General features: G+C 45.0%; 2 protein-coding genes across 10 annotated transcripts in view; both read left to right on the top strand.

Annotated features, from left to right (window-relative positions):
* CEP170B (centrosomal protein 170B) overlaps window positions 1–4,782 on the top strand; it is a 93,871-nt gene extending 89,089 nt beyond the window's left edge. For all 6 annotated transcript variants that reach the window (XM_075926449.1, XM_075926445.1, XM_075926448.1 and 3 more), the window contains one exon: window positions 526–4,782. In XM_075926449.1, the coding sequence (XP_075782564.1) occupies window positions 526–758 (233 nt within the window). In that variant the 3' untranslated portion in view covers window positions 759–4,782. The remainder of the gene's footprint in view (window positions 1–525) is intronic.
* Window positions 4,783–10,749: 5,967 nt separating this feature from the next.
* PLD4 (phospholipase D family member 4) overlaps window positions 10,750–27,132 on the top strand; it is a 29,973-nt gene continuing 13,590 nt past the window's right edge. The window contains exons 1-5 of one of the 4 annotated variants that reach the window (XM_025189335.2): window positions 10,768–10,896; window positions 15,554–15,883; window positions 19,651–19,740; window positions 22,124–22,332; window positions 22,617–22,800. In XM_025189335.2, coding sequence (XP_025045120.2) covers window positions 15,809–15,883; window positions 19,651–19,740; window positions 22,124–22,332; window positions 22,617–22,800 — 558 coding nt within the window. In that variant the 5' untranslated portion in view covers window positions 10,768–10,896; window positions 15,554–15,808. Of the gene's footprint in view, window positions 10,897–15,553; window positions 15,884–19,650; window positions 19,741–22,123; window positions 22,801–27,132 lie in introns of all 4 variants that reach the window. The other 3 variants (XM_006132427.4, XM_075926442.1, XM_075926441.1) reach the window with 3 other exon arrangements.

Raw genomic sequence — 27,132 nt, 5'->3', positions numbered from 1 at the left:
TGATTTAAATCCATTATAGAAGGTGTCATTCAGTAGAGTCGTGGTGTCCAACATGCTAGACACTAGCCACATGTGGCTTTTTGACCAGTGGAGTGTGGCTAGTTCGCTATAGTGGCTACTGCTTCAGAAGTGGTTGGACACCACAGTTATAGAGATAATAATATGCGCTCAATGCCTGACCCTTGTATCATAATAGTTAAGAAAATGCAAAAAATGTCTTATTGGAGAGTGTTTGGAGTCAGATAGGCGTTTCTCTTTTTCCAACTTAAACAGAAAATCTCAAGTCCCAATGGTAAAGGTCAATTTTTGAGGGGTTTTTATTTTTATTTATTTTGCTTATTAAAATTGCTTGGACATGAGGATAATTATAGAGGAGGTGGAGTACAGTCATGGAAAGGAAGAATACATTTTGACTACATTGGGCCCAAGAAGAGTCTAGAATTCTTAAGGTGAGAGACTTTCTGTGTAGAAATGCTGCTGAGTGTAGCTAATGTGCATTTGTCTGTCTCTTTTCTCCTTACCCAGTTATAAATGCTGTCATTGACCCCAGTGGGAACTTGGATGTAGTTGCCATTAACAAAGCATCCTCTGCTGCTACACAGTCTACAACCACTAAAGTCAGGACTGCTAGCCTTTCTGGCTCCACGTTGGAGGCTTTAGCACCAGTACAGATGAGAAATTACATCCAGAAATCAAACTGTGGATCTAGCCTACAAGATGCTAATTTCATTCCAGATGGAGAGAAATACGTGATCTGATACATTATTTTATATTGCTATCATATGTAATTTACTGTGGCGTTAGTTTTGTTGTCCGAGTGGTTGTGGACAATTCGTATGGAGCAGTTGTTTAGATTGCTAACAGACTGCACGCGCACACACACGCACACAATCTACGCTGTGTGAGTGAATGGCAAGTCTATGTATTTCTTTTGAACAAGACTAGCACTGTGGAGCAGCACATATTCAGCATAGAGGCAAACTCTGATTTTTTTAGACTACAACTCACTTAAATTCTTCCAGTGTGCCATAAGAAACAGGTTTTGCATTCCCTCCATTGCTATTGCTGAAGCTCTAAAGTGTTCTTGGATTAGCCTGTGTATTCTCAGTTATTGGTAGTTCAGTGGTAACAAGGTTCTGTTTAAAAAAAGTGTACTTTTTTGATTGTCACTATATTTTTGACTGCTTTTAAAAATAGAGCATTATAATTCTGTTGGAATCAACTTTACTTGCAATGTAATGGTGCATTAGAGTGGGTTTCTACAAGAAACACTATTGTAGTTGTATCAAAATTGGTTTCCGTGTTTGCACAAAAATAACAAACCACTTTGAATCTATGTGCATCATGCTTTCCGTACAAAACCTTTGTTTTTCCATTGGGAAGGTGTAAAATTTCTAATGTAGTTCCAGATTTTGAACATATTTCAGATACAAAGCTTCAAATATACAGGTGTAGATAAGCCTCATAACTGAGGTCAGTTTTTATAGTTGAGCTTGTCAAATTCTCATTATTTCAGTGTAATTGCAGTCTGAACACATTTTTGGAAAATGTAGTAATAATAATAACCAGGGCTCGACAAACTGTGGCGAAATCCACTCACCAGACCCGCACTGAGCATGCGCACACCGCCAGTGAACGGGGCAACTGGCTGAAATCTACTCACCACGGGCGAGTAGATAAACGGATTTGTCAAGCCCTCATAATAACAATAATCTTTCATATTGAGCTGCAAATTCTCCTGAATTGTCTGAAGAGCAAGTTGTCTGTGATCAGCCAATTGCTAAGAAAAGCATCTATTCCATTTGTTCATGTAATAAACTTACACAGTGGCTGGGAACTAGTATTCACTCTACAGCACTCAAAAATAATGGCTTAGATGTGGCTCTACCTTTACGAATAGTGTTGTCATGAGATTTTTCATATCCAAATGTGCTCGTATACACACCATCCTGTTGTATTTGTGAGAACCTACTCAGTAGTGTAAAGCAGCTGGCGTTACAAGGCAGCATTGGTATGACTCTTTTGGGGCTATTAGAATCTTAGGAACACTAAGGATTATTTTGCAGCAGCATTGAGCAATGTATTGTGTACTGTAAAATTAGCTTTTTATGTCCCATATGTCAAGCGAGCTGCCAAAATTCTAAACAATTAAGGCTTTCTAAAAGAGTGTTTGAGGGCCTTTTTGGAGAGTCTATTTGATGTATGGAGTGTGCAAACTGTAAATCTGTCCCTGTTGCATTAATTCCTCTTGACTGAAAAACAGTGAAAATATATCTGCATAGTTTTGGGAAACACTCTTATTGATGGAAGTAAGCAAATTAAATTCTACTCATACAGTGTATAATTTTGCTAATGAAAATAAGTTTCCCAAGCTTGATTGCTCTTTATGTACTGACTTTATATTTGGGGGGCAGAGGAGATCCATAATGAGGACAGTTAATTGACCTTTTCTCCTAGGATTTTGCTAATGTGTCAATTACATAAAGATAATTAAATAACTCTGCTGCTCACACAGTGTTTAGTGTACTAGCAAATGGCAGTATTCTGCTTTAAATGCCACCAGTGGGAGTTTTCCATTGATTTCAATGGGCACAGTCCTAAAGGAAGAGTTTGCTGGTTGGCCGTGCTATTGGGCCTTGTGAACATGGGGGGAAATAGTGTGGTTTTGCTAGCAATATAGCCAACAGAGAATATGGCTCAGTCACTACTGTAAATTGGAGAGATAAACCAAACTTAAAGTGAACACTGTGATGATGGAATTAAAATTTACCTTGTAGAATAGCTAAGAACTTGGCCTTTAAATTTCTCTGGACTGCCTATTCTGTTAATGCTGTCTGATTGCTTGTTCCAGTGTATTCTTTTGAAATACTTGCCTGTGTCCTTAGTTAAGATCATAAATAGTGGTATGGCACCTTACACATGGTAATTAGTTTTCAAAAGTCTCCTTAGTTAGGGTCTGATCTAGCAAGGTGCTGACTCCTATTTATCAGAAGTTGGAAAGTTTCAGCAACATAAGGGATCAGCCCAGTAGTTAGTTTTGCAGTAGACAAGTGTGTATTTGAGTTGCTCCTCAATATCACATCTTTTTATTTGTTTTTACTTTTTACCACATTTTCCCACCCTCGTGGCTATGCTCTTTTATTGGTTTTGTTTCTTGACAACATATCCTTGATGTGATTTCCGCTTACTTTCACCTGGAAACTTACTAGTTTCTCCTTTCATGAAGTGACCCATCAGAAATGAATTTTCTCCCTGTGCTGGTCCTCTGCTCTTGGTACCCAAATAGCTTCATTGTCAGTTGCATAAGCCTAGAAATATGGTACCTTTTAGAAACAATTGGAAATAAAGCCGGAGTCATGAATCTCTAAAAGTTTTAGTCTGGGGGTGAGAAAAAGCATAACCTGACTTTGTTTCACTTGGACTCATTTGTTCAGTGCAAGATAAAATACACCTTTTTCTCAGCATGAATTTCTTATTCTTTCAAGACTATTTTAATTGCAGTTCTATTATGTAATCATTTGGGTGCTGAAATGTAACATGAGTACATATGAGGTATTTAACTAATCTGAAGTATACCTCATTCTGCATTTGTCTGTTAAAATTAAGCCAAAGAGCAAGCCACATGATTATAAACTATCAGCCAAGGTTCAGTCTTATAAGCAGTACTGTATGTGACAAAAAAAAGTGTATGTACAGCTCTGATTTGAATTTCACAACCATTTAGGGTCTGATCCAATGGCTATTAGAACCAATGAAAAGAAACCTATGGACTTCAATGGTCATTGGTTAAATTTCACTGAGCTTAAATGGTACTCCACTGACCCAGTTGTCATCCATACAGCATATTGTTTTTATATTTGTTGTATTTACATTGAACAAAATTAGGCTAGCCTTTTCAAGGAGGCCTAAGGGGGTTCTGCACCCAATTCTTACTGAATGTCCCTGGGAATGTTAACACCCTTAGGCACCTTTGAAAATCTCAGCCCTAGTTCTTTTACTATACTTGAAAACTGTGCTCTCATTTTGATTGTTTTTGAATGTTAAATTCTTCAGACTTCATGATGGAGTGAATGTAAATTCCTAGGAAAATGCATCAGTGCTTTGTGAGCAAGAGCCTAAGCGTGTCTACAGTACTGTCGTGTTGTGGTCATGCTGTGAGTGTGAATAAAGCCTCAGTCATCCTTGAATATTTTAATAAAGAAAAACGTTACAGAATGTTTACATACAGCCTACTGAAAAAAAGTGTTTAAAATATATAAATGCAAGATTCTACTAGTTTTTTCTTCATTTTTGCAGATCACACTAGATATTTTTAAAATTCAGCAAATCTGTGTAATGACTTTGCAAAAAAATAAAAAGTTAACTACCTGTTTACTTTGGATGTACCTTGTGCTGAATTGTGCCTATCTGACTATCTGCTGTTGTTAATGCTGCCGATTCTGCTGTTCTAAACTCTTCACTGGATCATTCCATTTGCATGCAACACAAATGCAAGCTGTCTGAGAAGCTGAAACACACTTGTATGACTTGAATTGAATAATGACTCTCACTTTTTCCCACACCCTCTTCTTGAAATGTTGTGTATAATTTTTATTCATATTTCTCCCACCGAATTTCTTTCTCTTGTTTTTTGAATGGTAATTTATTTTGTTTTGATGATAGACAGTATCTGTACATTTTGTTCCAAGGTGATATTGTGGCTGTCTTTAAAAATAAATTGTTATTTTATATAATTTTATCATAAAATTTCTCTAATAAATCATTCTTTTATCATGTGACAAATACGATTCTGGGGTTTTTTGAGAGTTAATGTTATGATACAGGAAATATTAAGAGAATTAAACTATTGATCTTACACTGCCCTTTATAATGTCATGGAGGATCATATTGTTCCATAGTAGCAAACACGACTAGAGTCTCTTACAACTGCCATATTGTTGCTCACAAAGAGTGCCCATGTAATGCACACAGAATTTCCTGTGTGGATTCTGTTGCAGAATAGGGTCCTGAAAATCACCTTCTGTTCTGAGGCCCTCTTCTTCTGAACATGGGTGGGTTTGTGTTGCATTGCAGTTGATGGGACATGATTCCTTTGCTGCAATTAATGATGGTATTTTTAGGGTTTAAACCAGCTTCATTCTACATGTCTCTTCCTCCGTTTAATCTTTTAGGTTGAGATCTATCCCTGCCCGAATTGTGCATCCTCTCTCAGTGCTGAAAGGGAATAATTTTCTCCTGCTAAGCCTAAGGAGATCTTGCCACTATGTTCATTGCAGAAATGGAACTTCATTTCCACTTCCTCTACCATGTCCCATTTCCTGACCAAAGCGGTATGATGGAACCCGCATGGCAGATGCAATGTTCCAGCAGTGGACCAAAGTATTACAAAAGTCAATCCAATTTTTTCCATCTATGTAGAGCCTGATGAAATGCCCGAATAATATCAACAGGAGTTTGTCCACTCAGCCCAAGAGCCTTTGGACAGGCCATTAAGAACGGGAAGTTTTACTTTGAACAGACTAGATTTGGCTGTTTTTGCCAGCAATGGGGTTTGTCAAATGTCCTGCCTCTTTAAAAATGTGTCCCCTAGCTCTGCTGGTGAAATAAATGCTGAAATTGGGAGTGCTGCTGCCTCTTCCCGCCTCCCGCTTGAAAGAGTAACACCACCACAAATGCATGGTTTCCGTCTTCAAGACCCCGCTATAATAACTGTTCCAATAACACTGGCTAGTGTAATCTTTTACACAGAGAGAGAAAGAGAGAGAAACTCCTTTCATACCCTAAAATATGACACCAATTGTATTTTTGCTGTATACTCTCCACATGCTCTGACTTAGCAACACCAAGAAATATATTTGAAATTGAAGGGGCTGCAATTTCATCCACTTTTAATACGTCCTGTCTGACTAAAAGTAAGATGTGGTGAAACTGCTGCCAAATCTACTTGCTTAGTGATGAAAGTCATTATTATTCATCATTAAATCGTATCAAGTGAAAGGTGGAAGCAGCTATCACGAGAGCTTACTGCTGAGTACAGCAGTTAGTTGAAATCCTGCCTTGTTCTTTCAACCTTTCCTGGTCTGTTTGAAACAAAGCCATGACCTGATTCCCCCACAATCTGACAGGAGTAGCCTAGCGACTCCCATGCACATCTGTAATGGTTTGTGGCATCTGTCCATATTTACAAAGGTAACTCACTAACTTCATCATTGATCTCCAATTCTAAATTATCAGTTTCTTACAGAAATGCAATTGATACATGGTCCTAATTGCTTATCCTGGACCGTGGCAGTAAAGATGGGGAAAGTGTAGGGGAGCCAATGAATAGTTTGGTCTTTTTTGTTTTGTTTGACCAACTTGAGTGAAACATACTTGCGGCTGGATGAAGGCAGGATCTTTGTGACCTCTGTTCCATGGCCAGGTAGAGCTCACCTGGAGCACTGCTGAGTGATAACAGCAGGCGACAGCACTCAGCACAGCCGCCTGCTGGCGGCCAGTTACATGATTTAGGCGGGAGAGGAAGGATTTGGAAATAAAAGGCTGGAGTCTGTCAGAGAGCTCAGATGGGTTCAAGAGACCCAAAAGGTTGGTGTCTCAGCATTGCATTCTCCAGGATGAACGGGGAAATCAAGACCTGATATTTTTAATGTAAAACAAAGAGAGGCTTAGTTTTCTGAAGCGTATAGACAAGGGAAGCCAGAAAAGTGTGCAGCCACCAGTGCTGCCTCACTTTTTACAAGAAATGCTTTTTTTTATTTGTGTCTAAAGGAACTGCCACAAACAACCTTGTTGCCAAAGAAGCAGACAATGCCATAGCGTGCTTGTGTCCTCTCAGCAACAACACTCAGGACGGGAGAAGTTCACACCCCAGGTAAAGTAAAGCCAAGTTCTGGTGTGGACACCAATAGGCCCACAGAAAATTCTTCTGTCAGCCTTTTGCTACTGCCTCCTGAGTGGATTCAATACAGCAACAGCAGACCCCATTCGGTCACTGTAGAACATGTCTATCCTATAGCAGCGTAGTGGTGCCACCATAGCATTTCTAATACAGGCAGTCCCCGGGTTACATGGATCCGACTTACATCGGATCCCTACTTACAAACGGGGTGAGGCAACCCCGCACTAGCTGCTTCCCCCCAGCAGACCAGGGAGACACGAAGCTAGCGCCCCCCCCTCCCCCAGCAGACCAGGGAGACGCGGAGCGGCTTTTCTCAGCAGACACCTCAGCTTGAGAATAAAGGACTGAGGGAAGTGAGGTGTGGGAGAATAAAATTGAGCTCTGGAGAAATGTTTGGCTAGAGTTTCCCCTACAATATGTACCAGTTCCGACTTACATACAAATTCAACTTAAGAACAAACCTACAGTCCCTATCTTGTACGTAACCTGGGGACTGCCTGTATAGGCCTGTCCATATGCGCACACCGAGGGCACGTCTACACAGCAGTGTTATTCCAAAATAACAAACACTACTAGCAGTTATTTCAACATAATGTCAAAATAATGTTGAAGTAGAGGACTTCTCACTCTGACTCCTGTAACCCTCATTTTACGAGGAGTAAGGGAAGTTGGAGGAAGAGTGCTCTTTCTTGAACTTCCTGCTGTGTAGGCAGCACCAAAAGCCAAAATAAGCTATTTTGTCTCAAGCTACACAATTGACACAGCTCAAGTTGTGTAGCTTATTTCAGCTTTAGCCCTGTGTATAGACGTGCCCTTACAGTAGGGAGAAGTATTCACTCTGTGATTTTTCACTGGAGACATACTTCCGCTGAATATGTCCCAATTCTGGCACTTAAGAGGCAGCCCCATGGGTAGTTGTCCCTCTCCAATCCCTGGTTGTCAACAAGTAAAGCTACAGTTTGCAAGGGCAAGGCACACCCTGGTTTCAAGCAGGGGCGAGCTCCACACGCACCGGTCACAGCTGTGCTTAGTTACGCCTGCAGTGGGGCTGCTACACTTCCATAACTGGCCACTGACTGACAGATTTGAGGTACAGTCCCCAGAGAGAACAGGTCTCACACACCCCCTCTCCTAATCTGCTCTGCTGAGCTGTATCATGTCGCTTTGTCGAAATCAAACCTTGAGGCAGCTGGGCGGGGGGGAGGGGTTGTTGTTATTTTTTGAAGGAAGTGACACTTTGTTTTCAGGAGGCTTCCATGAGCAGAAGTCAGGCCTTCCCCCTGTTTCTCTCTGCTGTTAGGTTGTCGGCAACTCCAGGTGGCAGACTGTTGCAGTGCCCCACTTAAAATAGCTACTGTTAAAGTGGGAAGGAACAGACAGGAGGCTTCCCTCCCCCTCTAGTGCGCATCATGTATATCCTGCCCCTGATAAATTGCGGGTCATGGCACGAGAGGGGCCCTGCCTCATCACTGATGGGAGTGGAACTGTAGATGGCTAGAGCCAGGATCCTTTTGTCTTCCCCTTTCTCTCGTGCTCCTCGTGGTGCCATTAGGTACCAGCAACATAATCGAAAATAACTTGCAACATCCGTATCTATTATTAACTCTGGCAGTGAAAGCAGGTGCTAGAGGGAGCCCAAGCTGTGGAGGGAGGAGGGGACAGAGAGAAGAGGATTAGAAACCCAGAGCTGGTGGAGGAAGTGAATGTGAGATCAGACAAGTAGGGAGCAACTAGACCACAGAGGGCTGAAAGCAGGAGGGCATATTTCTGTCAGATTTGCAACTCGACAATGAGGCAGCCACGGGAAGGAGAAATGTCCCCATTTCCTGGATTCTGGAGGTAACTCTCTGGGGGTATGTCTACACTACAGCGCTAATTCGAACTAACTTAGTGGAGCTAAGAAGGTCATTCTGGAGAGGGATTTTCTAACTTTAATTAGTGCTTTTAGAAGCTATGGCTTGAGAATACCTCGCAGGGGCTTGTGAGTATTTAGCACTTTCTGAAAACCAGGCCTCTCATGTGAGGCCCCTGTAAAATATGGGTTGGGGGATTTTTCCAAGTAAGCCCCTTTTCATTGCCAAAAGGAACAATCCAATTACAGAGCAGCGATCTGGATTTGAAAGGAACGTAGGATAATTCCAGTGCTATAGGGGACCAGAATTAAGCCTTGCACACAGCCCAGTAGTGGGTGGTACATGCTACGACCTGGGGAGAAATTCCAGCCCCCTCCTGAAATCAATGGGAGCTTTGTCATAGACTTCAGGGGGGCCAGGATTTCACCTCTGGGATACAGTCAAATCTGCTGCCAGGTGTGGCACTGACTCTATGCCTTCGGTTCAACCTTTTTACATCTGTTGTGCTAGAAACACCTCGTGAGAGGAGAGTTGTCAAGGCCAAATCCCCACTCTGGCACAATAAATGCCGAAGTGGGGGCCCACAAAAGTACTCCAAAATCTTATCTTCCCAGGCTTTGGTATAAAACTTCCCCCCAAAATCTTAAAAACCTAGATTTTGGGGATAAAAATCCACTGCCACCACCCAAGTAATGATAAGGACACCAGGGAAGAGATCACTTGGGAAATCTCACCCCTAAAGTAAAACCAGGACACAAAAAAATTAACCAATATCAGGTTAATAAAAAAAAAACTTTTATTATCACCACAATACTTCTGTTACAAGTATAATGACTAGATGGAAAAGTCACCAATTAATATACTCATGGGGAACCCCCCAATGGGCCAAAAGGTTAGTTACAAAGGAGAGGAAACCCCATTTTTAAATGCACAGACATCAGATTCCCATTCCCAAACCATAAAACAATAAAACCTAATGGATTTATCTAAACTTTACCCTACTTACAGATAATGAAGAGTCTTTTCTTGGGCAGAGACATTTTGTCTGGCCCCCTCAGTAGCTGGAGAGAAACTACTCTGGGACCAAAAAGAGAAAAACCCCAAAATTCCTTTGTCTCAGTTTGAAATCCCTGTATGCATTTTCTATTGGCTAAGCAGATACCTGGCTAAGCACAGTTAACTCCTTAGTCCCCAGGCTGCTGCCCATCTCTCATGGTCATGAGAGGAGTGGTGGTCAAGAGGCAGGGCCCAGGGATGGGGTATGGAAGGCCTGCCTTTGGGGTCAGGATTTTGCCGGAAGTGCATTTTAAAACTTTAATGCACTGAGCCCTCAATCCTGCAAGATGTAAACAATTCTTGGGCATGCTAAGGCCCCTCAGCATCCACTGAAGTCAATGGGAGTTCAGGGTACTCAGCACCAGTGTTCCAAGTAAGCTGAGCACTTGGGTGGCCATCAGGTACTACCCAGCTGATTAGCAGAGCACCCACAGTGCCTACAGCTGGCAGCATGTGTTTTTATTTGTGGTGCACAGCCACACATCCTTTGGTGCACACAACACACTTTATTCCGCACATGGATGAAAAACCATTAGAGGGAACACTGCTCAGCACACCTTGTTACTTGGCGCCTTGAAGGATTGGGCCCTCAGAGCTTGTGCTAAGTGCAATAAGAGTTGACATTATTGAAATAAATCTGCTGAACATTTCACATGGACACTGCCTCAGTACCCCTGACATAGCCTTTCTCGGTGGACTTTCAGTGCTGACCTAGGATTTGATTGTGCACCACTAAAGCCAGTGGAAATGTTGCTATTTAGTGCAAAAACAGCAGGGTTCTATGGGCCATTTGGAAAGCAATTTCAGTGGAAACTATGCTGATTTACGCCAGCTGAGGATTGGGCCCCAAAATCTGAGGTGTCACTCAGATAGGCAAAGCCAGACAGTGACTTGGGATCTCTATCTGTTTATGGGCTTTGTGAAACTCCAGCCCAGAAGAGGAAGTGATCTACAGCAAAAAGCAAATGTGGGAGGGGGAGAGAGGAGGACAACTCTGTTGCAGGAGGTGTTGTCTGCTGACTGCCATAACTGCAGCTGGGTGCCTGATCCACAGAAGGCAGAGCATTTTCACAGCAGTCTCCCAAGATGGTAAGTACTTGGAAATATTATGCCATTACCTTGTACTTTTGTGAAACAGGGTGAACACCTTACTCATGGGACGCACATGCAACAACTTTTGGGGAGGGTGTTTTATTCTACTGACTCCTCTTTGTAAGTGTTTGAAATGCGGAAATTGAAACAGTTCATTTCTCATGGAGGAAAAACATGCATCAGGAGGCTAAACGGAGGCTCTTTTGTTGTTATTCCTACTGAAGAGTCCGTTAATATGACACCACCAAAGGAGATTTTTGAGAGAAAAAACCCAACCTAACACTATAAATGCCCCAATCCTTGTATATCCAGGTAGTTTAGTATTACTCCACCTGTTGAAATCTGATATGGAAAATGTAATAAGTCTTTTATACTTTGAAGTGTATCCGTTTTTTTCAGCGACTAAAGTTCACCAAAGTCAAATGAAGCTGTTAACAAGTTGTGGTTCCTTACTGAGCTATTACTTCTGCTTTTTTTTTAAGAGCTCTGCTTGAGTGCAGAATATTTTCTTTTTTAGAAAATTAAAATTTGGGGCCACATCCTCAGCTCGTGTAAGTTTTATTTGGGGCCCCCAGAAAAATGTCCCCCTCCGCCCTGGGGAGCTTCTCAGTAATACCCTAGAGTAATGCAACCTAGATGGAGATATTATAAGATGGTTGGATAACCATTCCCAAAAACTTCAGAGGGGAAGCCAAGTTAGTCTGTAACAGGAAAAACTTAAAAAACAACGAATAGTCTAGTAGCACCTTAAAGACTAACAAAACATGTGGATGGTATCATGAGCTTTCATGGGCACAGCCCACTTCTTCAGATGACAGAAAGTACTTATCAATGGCTCACGGTCATGCTAAAAGGGCATAACAAGTGAGGTTCTGCAGGGATCAATTTTGGAACCTGTTCTGTTCAATATTCTAATCAGTGATTTAGATAATTGCATAGAGAATACACTTAGCAAATTTGCGGATGATACCAAGCTGGGAGGGGCTGCAAGTGCTTTGGAGGGTAGGATTATAATTCAAAATGATCTTGACAAACTGGAGAAATGGTCTGAGGTATGAAGTTCTGAGGATGAAATTCAAAAAGGACAAATGTAAAGTTCTCCACATAGGAAAGAACATTCAGATGCACACAAATAAAATGGGAAATGACTACCTAGGAAGGAGTACTGGGGAAAGGGATCGAAGGGGTCTAGTGGTATGTCTAATAATAACTCTTGAAATAGCTCTTTCGAAATGGCCCATCCACATTACAAATCCTCATAGAAATAGAACAGCGCTACGTCGAAATAGCACATCCACACTGAGGGTACGTCTACACTGCAACCTATTCCAAAATAACTGTCTGTGTCTACACAGGAAGCAGTTATTTTTAAATACAGCCGGTCCCTGAGTTGCGAACGGTCGAATTACGACCGTTCGCATTTACGACCAAAGCGGTCGTAAATGCGGTACCCGAGTTACGAACGCGATCTGCGCTTACGAGCAGCACGGTCGCCATGTAACTCAATGGGGTCTGAGTTACGAACAGTTTGAGTTACGGCTAAGCGTTTGGTCCGAAACTCGTTCGTAACTCGTGGAGAGGCTGTAGTATCAAAATGCTGTCAAGCTGGAGGTCTTCATATTCCAGCTCCTGTAACCCTCATTGTACAAGGAATGCCTGCCAATAATGGAAGAACTTGATGCAGAGCCAACAGTAGAAGAGCTCAGCAAGGCTGTTGATAAACTGGCCTCAAGAAAAGCCCCCGGCAGCGACGGGATTCCTCCAGACCTGCTTAAACAGTGCAAGTGTTCCCTACTGCACCCTCTTCACAAAGTGCTCTGTCAGTGCTGGAAAGAAGGAGCCGTACCGCAGGATATGCGGGATGCTAAGATCGTCACCCTCTACAAGAATAAGGGCGAGAGAAGTGATTGCAACAACTACAGAGGCATCTCCCTTCTTAGCATCGTAGGCAAAGTATTTGCTAAGGTCATCTTGACCCGACTGCAGAAGCTGGCTGAACGTGTCTACCCGGAGTCACAGTGTGGTTTCCGCGCAGAACGGTCAACCGTAGACATGATTTTCTCCCTACGACAACTCCAGGAGAAGTGTAGAGAACAGCAGATGCCCCTGTACGTCTCCTTCATTGATCTCACCAAAGCCTTTGACCTGGTCAGCAGAGACGGACTCTTCAAAATCCTTCACAAGATCGGCTGCCCACCAAAACTGCAGAGTTTGATTGAATCCTTCCACACAGACATGAAGGGAACAGTGCAGTTTAACGGCAGTTGCTCCGAGCCTTTCAGCATCAGCAGCGGCGTCAAGCAAGGCTGCGTTCTTGCCCCCACATTGTTTGGGATCTTCTTTGCCCTGCTCCTTAAGCATGCCTTCGGCTCAGCAACGGAAGGAATCTACCTCCGCACCAGATCGGACGGCAAGCTATTCAATCTCTCTCGCCTCAAAGCCAAGACGAAGATACGTGAGACGCTGATCAGGGACATGATATTTGCCGACGACGCAGCAGTCGTCACACACACCCAGGAAGAACTACAGTCGCTGATGAGCCGTTTTTCCATGGCCTGCAAAGACTTTGGGCTGACTATCAGTTTGAAAAAAACAAACGTCCTAAGCCAGGACACTGTCACTCCACCAGCCATCACAGTAGACGACTACCAGCTTGACGTCGTCCACCAGTTCACGTACTTGGGCTCCACCATCACCGATAATCTCTCCCTTGACGCTGAGCTCAACAAGAGGATCGGGAAGGCAGCCTCTACTTTAGCCCGCCTGACAACCCGAGTGTGGACCAACCCCAGGCTGACAACCGCAACAAAGATGGCAGTGTACAACGCCTGCGTCATCAGCACCCTGCTGTACGGGAGCGAGACATGGACCACATATGCGAGACAAGAGCGGAGACTGAACGCCTTCCATCTACGAGGTCTGCGCCGCATCCTGGGTATTACCTGGCAAGACAAAGTCTCCAACTTCGAAGTTCTGACTCGAGCCGGCCTCCCCAGCATGTACACCATGCTCCGACAACGTCGCCTGCGTTGGCTTGGCCATGTACGCCGCATGGAGGATGGGAGGATCCCAAAGGACATCCTCTACGGGGAACTGGCATCTGGGAAGAGAACCACAGGGCGCCCGAACCTGCGATTTAAAGATGTCGTGAAGAGGGACATGAAAGCCATCGACATAAACACGCAGTCCTGGGAAGACCTCGCAGCAGACCGCCCAAAGTGGAGGGGCACCCTGACCACACAGCTCAAGTCAGGCGAAACGAACATGATGCGTGCATCAGAAGAAAAGCGAGCCCGCAGGAAGTTACGCAACAACAACAGCCAGGGAACCACCTATAGCTGCGACTTCTGCGGCAAAGAATGCCTGTCCCGGATTGGCCTTTTCAGCCACCAACGACGCTGTCCCCGACGCTGTCCCAGACAATTCGACACGAACCAAGACGAGAACTAGGATACGTCATCCATGGTCAACTGACCGACGGAGGCCAACATCGAACCCTCATTGTACAAGGAATAAGGGAAGTCGGAGGAAGAGTGCTCTGTTTGAAAACATAGATGCTCCCTATTTCAAAATAAGATATGCAATGAACATAGTTCAATTTGCATAGCTTATTTTGAGTTAAGCCCTGCAGTGTAGACCAGTGGTCCCCAACCATTTGAGGCTGCCGGGCGCCAGGAGGCATGGCCGTTTGCCTGCCGGGCGCCAGAGGGCGGGGACACTTGCGCGCCCGGGGGCGGGGACCCCCCCCAAGCGCCATGCGCCTGGAGCTGGCGGTCCCCCCATGCACCGCGCACCCAGAGCGCGGGTGGCCAATTCGTGGCGCTCCCGGGGCCGGCACTCACCGTGTGCCATGCACCCGGCTCCGGCACCATGCACGCGCCACGTGCCCTGGGCCAGGCCAGCCCCGAGCACTTGGCAGGTGCACACAAAGGCACCGTGTTGGGGACCACTGGTGTAGACGCACCCTGATTAGAGCCTGAATTGCATTTAAAGCTCCCGGGAAGCAGTCTGGGCAGGGTATCCGGACAGCAGTTACTTCCTGGAGCTGCTGCCTGAGGCTAGCTGAGGCTTGTGCTTAAAGGGGCTCCCCTCTACAGCTGTGTCTCAGACTCTCCACCTTTGCCTATCTCCTTGAGGGAGGGCAAACTCTTCTCACTGCGGGCTCTGGTTGCCTTTGTGGATGCCACAGCACTTCTGTCATAGAGCCAGACCAGCTGCAAAGCACCCACCAGCTCTTAGACTTCATGTCGTGCCTCCTGGCGCAGTGACTGCAGGCTGCCCACGTGGCAATGCAGGAACAGGACCAGCAGCTCACTCTAGGGCAGTGTTTCTCAACCAGTGGTACGAGTACCCTTAGGGGTACTCGAGAGAAGTCTGGGGGGTACATCAACACAACTGAAATTTGGAGAAAACTGAATGTTTGTGTTAAGTTTTACAGCGCTTTATTATTTTTGTACTTTTTACACCCAAAAATGTCATCACCCACCCGGCTACAATTAAGTTGTTTAAACAAGTGTGTTGTAATGGTAGAAAAAAAATGTGTGTGTCTGAAAACTGTAGGTACTGGGGGTACTTATAATTTTTTTAGAGGGGTACTTTTTAAAAATAAAGGTTGAGAAACTCTGCTCTAGGGCACCTCCTCACTCTACTCCAGGTGCTTCTCATGCAGCACGACCTTTCCCACCCTCCCCTGTTCACCGTGTACCTCTGCGCCTGGTGACTGGACACCAGTTCCAACTTGTGGGACCGGATCTTCACGGAGTGGTGGGACAAGTAGCAGTGGCTCCAGAAGGCCACCTTCCTGGAACTCTGTGAGTGGCTTGCTCCTGCCCTCCAGCAATGGGACACCCATATGTGACCCACCATTCACCTCCAGAAGTGGGTCACCGTCACTATCTGGAAGCTTGCCATGCTGGGCAGCTATCGCTCCATCGGGAACCATTTCAGCATGGGGAGATCGACCATTGGAGCTGTGCTCAAGCAGGTTTGGCTCTCTTACGATTGTCCTAGGAGTGTGGTGAAGCACTGGAATGGGGTTCCCCAGGGAAAGGAGGGTGGACTCTCCCTCCCTGGAGGTTTTGCAGTCCTGCCTTCACAAAGCCTTGCCAGGGATGCGGTTGTTGGGGCTGCTCCCACTGTGGGAAGGTGGTTGGGCTCAGGGACCTTTTGAGGGCTCTGGCAACCTCGTGATTCCACTATTCTATCATTCTGCAGTGGTGAGGGCCATCAATGCCATCCTGCTGAGTAGGGTCGTCATCCTTGGCAACATGGATCCCATCATCACTGGCTTTGCTCTCATGGGCTTCCTCAACTGTCTGTGTTTGGGGGGGGGAAGGGGGCATTGATGGCACCCACATCCTCAACTGGGCTCCCAAACACCACTCTTCCAATTATATCAAGAGGGAGGGGTACTTTTCAGTAGTGCTGCAGTCCCTCATGGACCACCGAGGCTGATTCACAGACATTAAATTTGGGTAGTCAGGGAAGGTGCAGGAAGCCTGCATCTTTAGGAACTCTAGCCTGTTCCAGAGGACTCATGCCAGCACTTTTTTCCCTGACTGCACCATTAGGGTTAGGGGCATCGACATGCCCATGTGCATCATGGGAAATGCAGGCTACCCTTTGCTCCCCTGACTAAAGAAGCCCAACACAGGACACCTGGACCCCACCAGGGTTTGGTTCAATGCCAGGCTGAGCAGATGCTGCATTGTTATGGAGGATGCCTTCGGCTGTTTAAAGGGGAGGTTCCGGTGTCTCCTCGCCCACCTGGACCTTGGCGACCGGAACATCCCCCAGGTGGCAGTGGCTTGCTGTGTCCCCCTCGCTCCCAGCAGGGGCTACAGAGTGCCATTGAAAGTGGGGAGTTACATTGCCCTCCTCCCCACCTGAACCTCTTCTTCTCTATGGACAGTGGTTGAATCTTCCCCTTGGTGAGGTTAGCCTCCTGCCTTGCCTCTTCCAGCCCAGGCCCTGGCCCTGCTCACTGCTCTGAGCTCCTTTGGACTTGGCCAGGGCAGTGGGGAGCTGAGAGTGCTGCCCCAGCTGGGACCATTGCAGAGCTCTTGGCCCAGAGCCTGTTCCACTCCTCTAGTCCCAGGGCTGGGCAGGACGACATTTTTCTGGGGACCTCAAATTGGCCTGGGACCCTGGGCACAGGACTTGTGGGTCTGTGTGATAATCTGCCACTGTCCCCCTATGGCAGCATGAGGTTTGCAGAGGCTTAGTCTCCCTCAGCCTCCATTACGCACTGCCCCTGTTCTTCCCCTCACAAGCACCTCTCCTACTCCAGCAACAGCCGCCCCTCCACTCTTCCCGGGCCAATGAGCTCCTACACCCACCTTCTCCCAGGGGTGTGGTTTCAGCAGCTGGCAGGGAAGAGCCAAGCATGAAGCTCACTGCCCACTGTGTGTAGAGATCAAGGCCTGAGTGTCATCTGCAGCACGTGCCCAGCAGTGACATGCTCAGCCACCCGTTATGAGACCCCTGCACACAGCTACAGGTGCCCAACCCACAGCAGAGTACATCTCCTGACAGGAAACTGGCCTGAGAATAGAAAACCAGCCAGGTGGCAACCTTGTTTTTCATGCGCCTACTGAAAAATGATGAGGCCATAGGCTGGCAGGGTCCCTCCCCCAGTTCTACAGCCTAGGCCTCACAATCTCTTCCCTTCAGCCTCACTCCACACCCTCCTGCTTTCCCTCTTCTCCCTGGTCTGTCCCACACACCTCCCTTCACTTCAATGCCCCCTCCTAACTAAACCCACATCTCAAACAATGGGGTGGAACTAAGATGGCATTTGCCACCATCATATGGGTCACTCTCAACCCCACTCCCGGCCTGGTGTCTGTCTTGTCTATTTGTAAGGGCAGAGAATGTCTCCCCCTCTGTGTTTGCACAGTGCTTAGCACAAAGGGGCCCTGTTCTTGGTTGGCCTTTGGTCACTACCATAATAAACACGATTAAAATAAAAACCAGTCCCGTAGATGCAATCACAGCTTTCCTTCCTGTGGCTGCATGGGCTGTGATTTATCACACATGGTTGTATTCCCTCATTTTTTCCTCCCCTTCTGTGTTTTTTGCTCTCCTGTTTCTACCCTCTCATCCCATTCTCTTCTTTCAGCTGAGCCTCTTCCCTTCCCCAAATCTTCTTTTTAGCTCCATCGCTCCTTGACTGTCCATTGCTTCCAGAAATCTTCTCCTCCTCTTTCCTTCACACCATCCAGCTATTGAAAGTCAGTGCCTACCAGCAATCTGTGTTGTAAATACATGATGGATCAGGGCCAGGGGCTGTAGAAAGCAGATACAAGGCCAGGATAGATGCTCATGCCATCGTGGCCCATCCTGGCTCCTATCATCATTGAATCTGCCATTCCTCGGAATGTGCTCTTTGCTTCTGAAGGCCTACAAATGCCTAGTGCCCCCTGAAGGCCAAATTCACCTCGGTGGTAATTATACTGACATCAGGAGTGAGTTTGAACCTTAGGCATGTGAAGTGAATGGAAAGGCAGGGGTAGATGTGACCTCTCAACTCAACGGGGGCACAATGCTGCATGCGGTTGGGCAGAGAAGGCCCATGCCTGTAGGATTACTGTCTGCCTCATGGGGATGGGGAGCTGGGAATGCGATGGCAGCTCACAGAGGGCCCAGGCCTCTGGGGTCACTGCTGTCCTGCAGGGAGGGGGGTGATGCTGCCCTTTATGTAGCCGTAGCACACTGATGCCAATTGCTGCAACAACGTGTGTGTGTGTGTGTATGTTGGGGGGAGGGAAGGAGAGAGTCACTCCACACTACTGATTGTGGGTAAAAAAACCTGAGTGAATGTTCACCGGGTGCAGCTGTGAAACAGCTGATTGCAGTGGGAGGGAGGTGTGGAGAGTGAGTGAGGGGGAGGTGCTGACCATTGGGTCTGCCGGCAGGTGGGAGGTGCTGGGGCTGCAAGCTGATGAGGGCTGCTGACATATTACTATGGCTCTTTGGCAATGTACATTGTTAGGTAAGTTCTGGCTGCTTCTCAGACTCAGGTTGGCCACCCCTTGTCTAGGGGATATGGCACTGTTACAAAAGCCTCATGGGGCCACCCCGTTACCACTCCTTTCTGCAACTCCTGAGGGTTGCCTCTGCTAGGCTGGGAACAGCACTACAGCAGGGCTACTGTGCAGTTGGAGACCAGGAGGACACTTGCATCTGGGGACAGTGTAGCCTGAGCACTGAGGATAGCTAGTTGCCTGGAACACGGCTGCAGTGGAGAGAAGAAACTTGCAGATTTCCCCAGACTTACTTCATCGGTTCATGTCCCATTAGCACAGAGGAGTTTATAGTCTAAGAAGACAAACCCTGTGCACAGGGTAGGGAAGGACAAAATATACAGGCAAAATGTTGGATAATTTAGATGTGAAAAAGATCCACTATCCTCTCTAGCTTCTGTGGGTTGGCATTAATTAGTTGGCTAATTTATTTGTAGGCCCCATAGTAGAAGTAGGTCTGAGGAGAGATTGGAAGAACGAGGGGGTCATTTCCTTACAAATTAATGACAGAGAATGCACTCTGCAGACAAAACCATGCTGTGTCATTTTGGACTCTATTAGTGTCACCAAAGTTCCATAATACAACGATTGTTCTGTACATTTGTCATTTTCACAACTCCATAAAGTACAACTGCAGCAATCTGATTTTCTCTGTGTAACAGGCTTTCTACCAATGTTGCTATAGTGTCTTATTTTCCACCTGTACATATGTTTATGTTTTTTTCAGACTGGCAAAAATGCTTCAAAAGAATCCTTGCTGTTAAATGAATATTCCTATGTGAGATTAAACTCAAATGATCAAAAAGGCTTCAAAGTGGTAAGTATTCTGATACACTGCATTGTAGTGAATGAGAAGTTGGAATGCATAGCGTTGTATCAAGAGCCTGGAAAAAAATTAAGGAATTTAATAATATTATTTTTATTATCTCTCTCTATATATACAAAGGTTTTTCCTGCTGGGTCACAAAATGATGTAATCAGCTTCTCTAGCTTCTTCCCCTTTCACAGCCAGAGAGAGGGGGGTTGGCAAGCCCCCTAGTATAGTTTAGAATTACAAGTTGGCTTTCAGCCTGCTTGCAGCAAAGACAGTGGCCATAATCCTCACTGACGTGACCAGGGCCCTAATCAGCTCCTTGGTGTGTGACAATATAGAGACCAGTCCTGCAGCCTTTGCTCGAGAGAGTGACCCTCATTTGTGCTTACAGTCCTATGTACTTCATTGGTGCTCAGTTCTGACTGTGATAGGCAAATAGGTAAAGAAACAAAGTTAGTGGACCAGATGTCCAGCTAGTGAACATCAGCATGGGTAACTGAAGTCAATGGAGACCTGCCAATTTACCCACCACCAATGTTCCTTCTAACTTTTTCCACCCATGTGCGGAATACATTTTTATGTACACCAACGTATGTGTAGATGTGCACCACCCATAGAAACATATACTGATGGCTGTGGGTGGCTATGAGCGCTCTGCTAATCAGCTGGGCAGCATTTGAATCTCTTGTGGGTGGCTGCCCAAGAACTCAGCTTATAAGGGAAACTGCCCACCAGCTGAGAATCTGGGCTACTGATTTCAATGATCTTACTGTGAATTTACTCTTTACAATGCCCCATGTAATATAGCAGATGAAATTCATCTGCAATGCCAATGTACCACTTGTCCTGTATTTAAAGAGATAAAGTAATTCATAGGGCCTTACCTTGTGTGTGCATGTTTCTTCTACAGGGATAATTGGTCCCCATGATTTAATCATCAATTAACAATCCATTAGATTTATTTTGTCCATCCAACCTTGCTGCCAGCACTCTGGCATATTGCTACTAGGCAGAATCACTGACATGGCTGTCTTCAATATAGATTTCTTCTTTTGTAAACCTAATATAAACCATGCCATTCACATTTATCGGGTGAAATCCTCACCTTGTTGAGATCAATGGGAATTTTGCAATTGACTTCTGTGAGAATGGAAATGCAGTGCTAGTCACGCCATTCCTTATTAGATGCTCCATCTGTAATCAGTTAGCTTTATTACAGGCCAAAATACTCGTCTTACATGGGTTTGTTTTATACAAGGCTTCACCCTTCACCTGAGAAGCATTGGAAACATTCGCAAATTTACACAAAAATTAAACAAATTAAAACTAAGCAGACATTTATACAAATGGTATTTTAGCTGTATTCTTAGAATGATTAAAATCTAAGATGCCAGATGAATAATTGTACTTCTTTCTATTACTTACACTTATGTTAGTTTGTTCACGTTTATGCTCAGGGCTTATCAAGCATTTGCAAAGAAGCGAGAAAGGAAGGTGCACATTCTGGAGGTTCTAGAGCCCAGAGTCTGTGAGGAGTTGAGTGCCTTCCGCAAGGGGCCAAACTCTCTCAGCTCCTCAGAGTTTCAAGAGCTACTCTATGGAGTTGAAATCAATGGGAGTTAGATGCCTAAAAACCTTTGAGGGTCTGGGCATAATTAGGTAAAAATGATTCTAACATTTACAATTATTGCTGCCTTGCTCAATACCTTTAATCCAGAACAGTCATATAGAGGTCAGCATTGTGTTGTAAGTTTCACAATGCATGCATGGACTGTGCCTGTATATATAATCACGTTCCCCATACATTCTAGTTATGAAAAGACATAGAAACACCAAGCTGTTAAACCAAAATGAAAGCATAAAGAGGAACAGTATCAACCTCAAGGGCTAATGGTTTGCTAAGTTCCACTTTCCAAAGTGGCATTTGAGTTATAGCAGTCTAAAAACAAGCTATGGCCTGAAACCACAAAATGGCTTTCGGTTTCTGACTTGTATTTATAGAATTACAAAACTGCTTGTTGTTTTTTCTTCTGGGTTTGTACATATACCTATTATGCTTATGACTCCATATTTCAAGCTGCATTACAGAAGAATGTCTACTGCTTTTGTGTTAAAGACAAAACATGTTCAAATAAATCTTGGGTAAGCAAAGGATTCTTAGTGTATTGACATATAATAACATTTAAAAAGTAAAATCAGCCCCAAGTTCAGGGTTCTTGGTTTGAATGATGTACGTGGTGCAAATGACCTGATTTGATAATAGATGAAAGCAGAATTAACATTCAGATACATATTTGTAAAGTGGTAGATAGCCATTACACTATTACTGGCTCTTGGAAGGCTTTTCAGCTATGATAAACCATATCTAACATGAATGCTATTCTAGTTCCAGTTCATATCAGTGATTTCAATAGTTGGGTTTGTTGTCCTGATGGCCATTTACATGATAAAACCAGTCACCATAGATTTTCCAGAAGACCAAGAAACCATTATCAGCATTGACCAGCAGATGGAGGAGCAACGAGTCTTTGGAGATACCTTGGAAGACAAGATGACTAACGAGGACAATGTCAATACATGTAATGATTCATGCAAGTAAGCCAGATCTGATTGTTTGTAGAGAGAGTTAATTAACTGATGGAGAAATAGTCATAATGTTAACAAAAGGTGGAAGATAGCAAAGCAGCATACTGCAATGGTTTATAAAGCACCACTAACTTGGGAAGATAATTTATCCTTCTGATAGCACATTTCATGGGATTACAGAAACTAGAGAAAGCAAACAGTCTGTGGCACATAGAGAGGAATATTCTTCCGTGTCCTGCATTAACAACTCAGTGCACGAATGTTTGTCTCATGATATGCAATTGCCATTGCAGTTTTGAACTCGTGGAAAGTATTCCATGTGACATGGCTTATGAGACAAATAGCACCACTATGAAACCCTTGTACCAAGCCTGGATGGGTCTCCTCAACATGACACAGGAAAGAATTCATGTGGCTTCTTACTACTGGTCTCTGAAAGGAGAAGATATAAATGTAAATGATTCCTCTTCTGAACAGGTATGAGCAAACCAAGAAAATAAACTCACATATGATCCTTGGAGCAGTGCACCTACCCAGTCTGGTTCCAGTGCACCTACCCAGACCTCTCCATTGCCTCAGCTGACTGCCATCTCATGTCATTCTCTTGACCTTCAGAACCTAACACGACAGAGGTGATGTAGACCTCCATACGAATAACGAGAAGGCCACCTCTTCCAGAGTACCAAAGTCCAAGCAAACACAAAAGCAATAGTCTCCCACCCTGACCCGAAGCTGGGCACAGCCCTTCCTTTCCCAAGAGTCTCTTCTCTTCCAAACCTGCCCTTCCCTTGCGCTCAGCTCTGCCCCCTCCTGGGCTCTATTCAGTCTTTGTGTGGCTGCCACTTGTTTGCAAAGATCACTGCCTCACCTTAGTAGGTGGCAGTCTAGGAGGTATCCATGCTCACCCTCTTCTGTGGATTTCCAGCCTTGAGAATTCCCCTGCTGTTCCTTCTGATATTGTCTACCCTCCCAGTACTTCTCTTTCTCTCCCCTGACCCATAGGCTGCTCTTATCCCTCCCTCCTAGGACTTGCCCGTCACATGACTTCTCTCATTTACTCCACCCAGGAAAAGAGAGACATGTAGCACAGGAGCTAATGAGACCCCTACCTTCGTAAAGGGCCAACTCATCCTGTTATAAACCCTTCTACTTTCATCCTCAGAGACAAATAATTCAGAACATCAATTCAGTGTATCAGCAGCCAGTAGAATAGTGATAGAGATGCAGCTGTGTTAGTCTGGTGTAGCTGAAACAAAAGACAGAATTATGTAGCACTTTAAAGACTAACAAGATGGTTTATTAGGTGATGAGCTTTCGTAGGCCAGACCCACTTCCTCAGATCAATATGTGGAAGAAAATCGGCACAACCATATATACCAAAGTGATACAATCAAAAAAAATGAATGCATGTGAAATTGACAAATTAAATTTTAGAACGGAGTGGAGGTGAGGGGGGAAGGTTAGTTTCTGTGAGGTAATGACATAGGGGTGATAATAAGGGAAGTTTCTGTGAGGTAATGACATTGGGGTGATAATTGGGGAAGCTATCTTTGTAATGGGTGAGATAATTAGAGTCTTTGTTTAAACTTATACATAAAGTGTCAAATTTAAGCATGAATGACAATTCTGAAGCTTCTTGTTGAAGTCTGGAGTTAAAGTCTCTTTGAAGCAATATGCATGTTTTAAGGTAATTGAGGGATTGAGCAGTCTGGCTGAAATGGCAAGCAACAGCTTTCTCTCTGTGAGAGAGTCTATGTCTGTTTTGTGTCCATTGATTCTTTGGCGAAGTGTCTGAGACGTTTGTCCAATGTACACAGCAGATGGACACTTTAGGCACATGATGGCATAAATTATATTTCTGGATGAACAGGAATATGTGTTCTTGATCTTGTAACTGGCATGGTTAAGTCCAATAATGGTATCAGCAGAGTAAATATGTGGACAAAGCTGACACTGGGGTTTGTTGCAAGGGAAAGTTCCAGGGTTGGTATGAGTGTGATATGTCCTGTGGTTGTTGGTAAGAATCATCCTGAGGTTAAGTCATGGAAGGGATCCTAAAGGAATCCATTTTGAGACACTTGGATGAGAGGAAAGTGATCAGGAATAGTCAGCATGGATTCACAAAGGGCAAGTCGTGCCTGACCAATCTGATTAGCTTCTATGATGAGGTAACTGGCTCGGTGGACATGGGAAAGTCAGTGGATGTTATATACCTTGACTTTAGCAAGGCTTTTGATACGGTCTCCCACAATATTCTTGCCAGCAAGTTAAGGGAATGTGGATTGGATAAATGGACGGTAAGATGGATAGAAAGATGGGAAGAAGGCCGGGCCCAGCGGGTAGTGATCAACGGTTCGATGTCAGGATGGTGGTTGGTTTCTAGTGGAGTGCCCCAAGGTTCGGTTCTAGGACCGGTTTTGTTCAATATCTTTATTAATGACCTGGATGAGGGGATAGATTGCACCCTCAGCAAGTTTGCAGATGACACTAAGCTGGGGGGAGAGGTAGATACGCTTAAGGGCAGAGATAGGATCCAGAGTGACTTAGACAAATTGGAGGATTGGGCCATTAGAAATCTCATGAGATTCAACAAAGACAAGAGTAGAGTCCTGCACTTGGGACGGAAGAATCCCAAGCATAGTTACAGGCTGGGGACCAACCAGTTAAGTAGTAGTTCTGCAGAAAAGGACCTGGGGGTTACAGTGGATGAGAAGCTAGATATGAGTCAACAGTGTGCCCTTGTAGCCAAGAAGGCTAATGGCATATTAGGATGCATTAAGAGGAGCATTGCCAGCAGATCCAGAGATGTCATTATTCCCCTTTATTCGGCTTTGGTGAGGCCACATCTGGAGTATTGTGTCCAGTTCTGGGCCCCCCACTACAAAAAGGATGCGGAAGCATTGGAGAGGGTCCAGCGGAGGGCAATCAAAATGATTAGGGGGCTGGAGCATATGACCTACGAGGAGAGGCTGAGGGACTTGGGTCTGTTTAGTCTGCAGAAGCGAAGAGTGAGGGGGGATTTGATAGCAGCCTTCAACTTCCTGAAGGGAGGTTCCAAAGAGGATGGAGAGAGGCTGTTCTCAGTAGTGACAGATGGCAGAACAAGGAGCAATGGTCTCAAGTTGTGGTGGGAGAGGTCCAGATTGGATATTAGGAAAAACTATTTTACTAGAAGGGTAGTGAAGCATTGGAATGGGTTACCTAGGTAAGTAGTGGAGTCTCCATCCCTAGAGGTATTTAAGTCTCGGCTTGACAAAGCCCTGGCCGGGTTGATTTAGATGGGATTGGTCCTGCCTAGAGCGGGGGGCTGGACTTGACGACCTTCTGGGGTCTCTTCCAGTTCTATGATTCTATGATAAGGGGATGGTTGGATGAAATAACATGATCTTGGTAACTAATTGACCATTCATTATCAGTTGGAAATAGGTCAATGGAGGGATGATAGGAGTTGCTATAGGGAACTTTCTGGCTGTCTGGCTGGTGAGTCTTGCCCACATGCTCAGGGTTTAGCTGATCGCCATATTTGGGGTCGGGAAGGAATTTTCCTCCAGGGTAGATTGGCAGAGGCCCTGGAGGTTTTTCGCCTTCCTCTGTAGCATTGGGCACAGATCACAGCTGAAGGACTCTCTGCATGTTGGGTCCTTCAAAGTATTTGAATGCTTCAATATCTTTGATATAGGTGAGAGGATTATTCTAAGAGGGGTGGTTGAGATTCTGTGGCCTGCACTGTGCAGGGGGTCAGACTAGATGATCATAATGGTCCCTTCTGACCTTAAAGTCTATGAATCTATGAATAAGTGGTTGTCTATAGGAGACGATGGGTCTGTCTCCCAGAGCTTCTTGGAGTGTAGTATCCTGTTCCAGTATAGGTTGTAGTTTATTGTTAATGCGTTGGACGGGTTTAAGTTGGGGGCTATAGGTGATGACAAGTGGTGTTCTATTGTTGGTTTTCCTGGGTCTGTCTTGAAGTAGATGGTTTCTGGGTATTTGTCTGGCTCTTTCAATTTGTTTTTTTTATTTCTCTGGGTGGGTAATTGAGGTTTAAAAATGCTTGGTAGGGATCCTGAAGTTTCTGGTCTCTGTCAGTGGGATTAGAGCAGATGCGATTGTATCTAAGGGCTTGGCTATAGACGATGGATTGTATGGTGTGTCCTGGATAGGAGCTGGAGGCATGTAGGTAACTGTAGGAGTCAGTGGGTTTTCTGTAGAGAGTGGTGTCTAATTTACCATTGGTGATTTGTACTGTGGTGTTCAGGAAATGGATCTCTCGTGTAGAATGGTCCAGGCTGAGATTGATGGTGGGGTGTAGGTTGTTAAAGTCTCTGTGGAATGTCTCCAGTGTTTCTTGGACATGGGTCCAGATCATAAAGATGTCATCAATGTAGCGTAAGTAGAGAAGGGGTAAAAGGGGATGGGATCTGAGGAAACATTGTTCTAAGTCAGTCATAAAGATGTTAGCATATTGTGGGGCCATGCGGGTACCCATGGCTGTACCGCTGATCTGGAGGTATAAGTTGTCACCAAATTGGAAATAATTGTGGGTGAGAACAAAGTTACATAGGTCTGCTACCAGAGTGGCAGTGGTATCCTCTGGGATAGTGTTTCTAATTGCTTGTAATCCGTCTTCATGTGGAATATTGGTGTAGAGAGCTTCTACATCCATGGTAGCAAGGATGGCATTATCAGGGAGGTTATCAATGTTTTGTAGTTTTCTCAGGAAGTCAGTAGTATCTCAGAGATAGCTGGGAGTGTTGGTTGCGTAGGGTTTGAGAAGAGAGTCTACATAACTGGATAATCCAGTAGTGAGAG

The sequence above is a fragment of the Pelodiscus sinensis genome, chromosome 4, assembly GCF_049634645.1.
Source record: "Pelodiscus sinensis isolate JC-2024 chromosome 4, ASM4963464v1, whole genome shotgun sequence".
In the NCBI taxonomy this organism is placed as follows: Eukaryota; Metazoa; Chordata; order Testudines; family Trionychidae; genus Pelodiscus; species Pelodiscus sinensis.
This window is presented reverse-complemented; position numbering and strand designations above follow the sequence as displayed.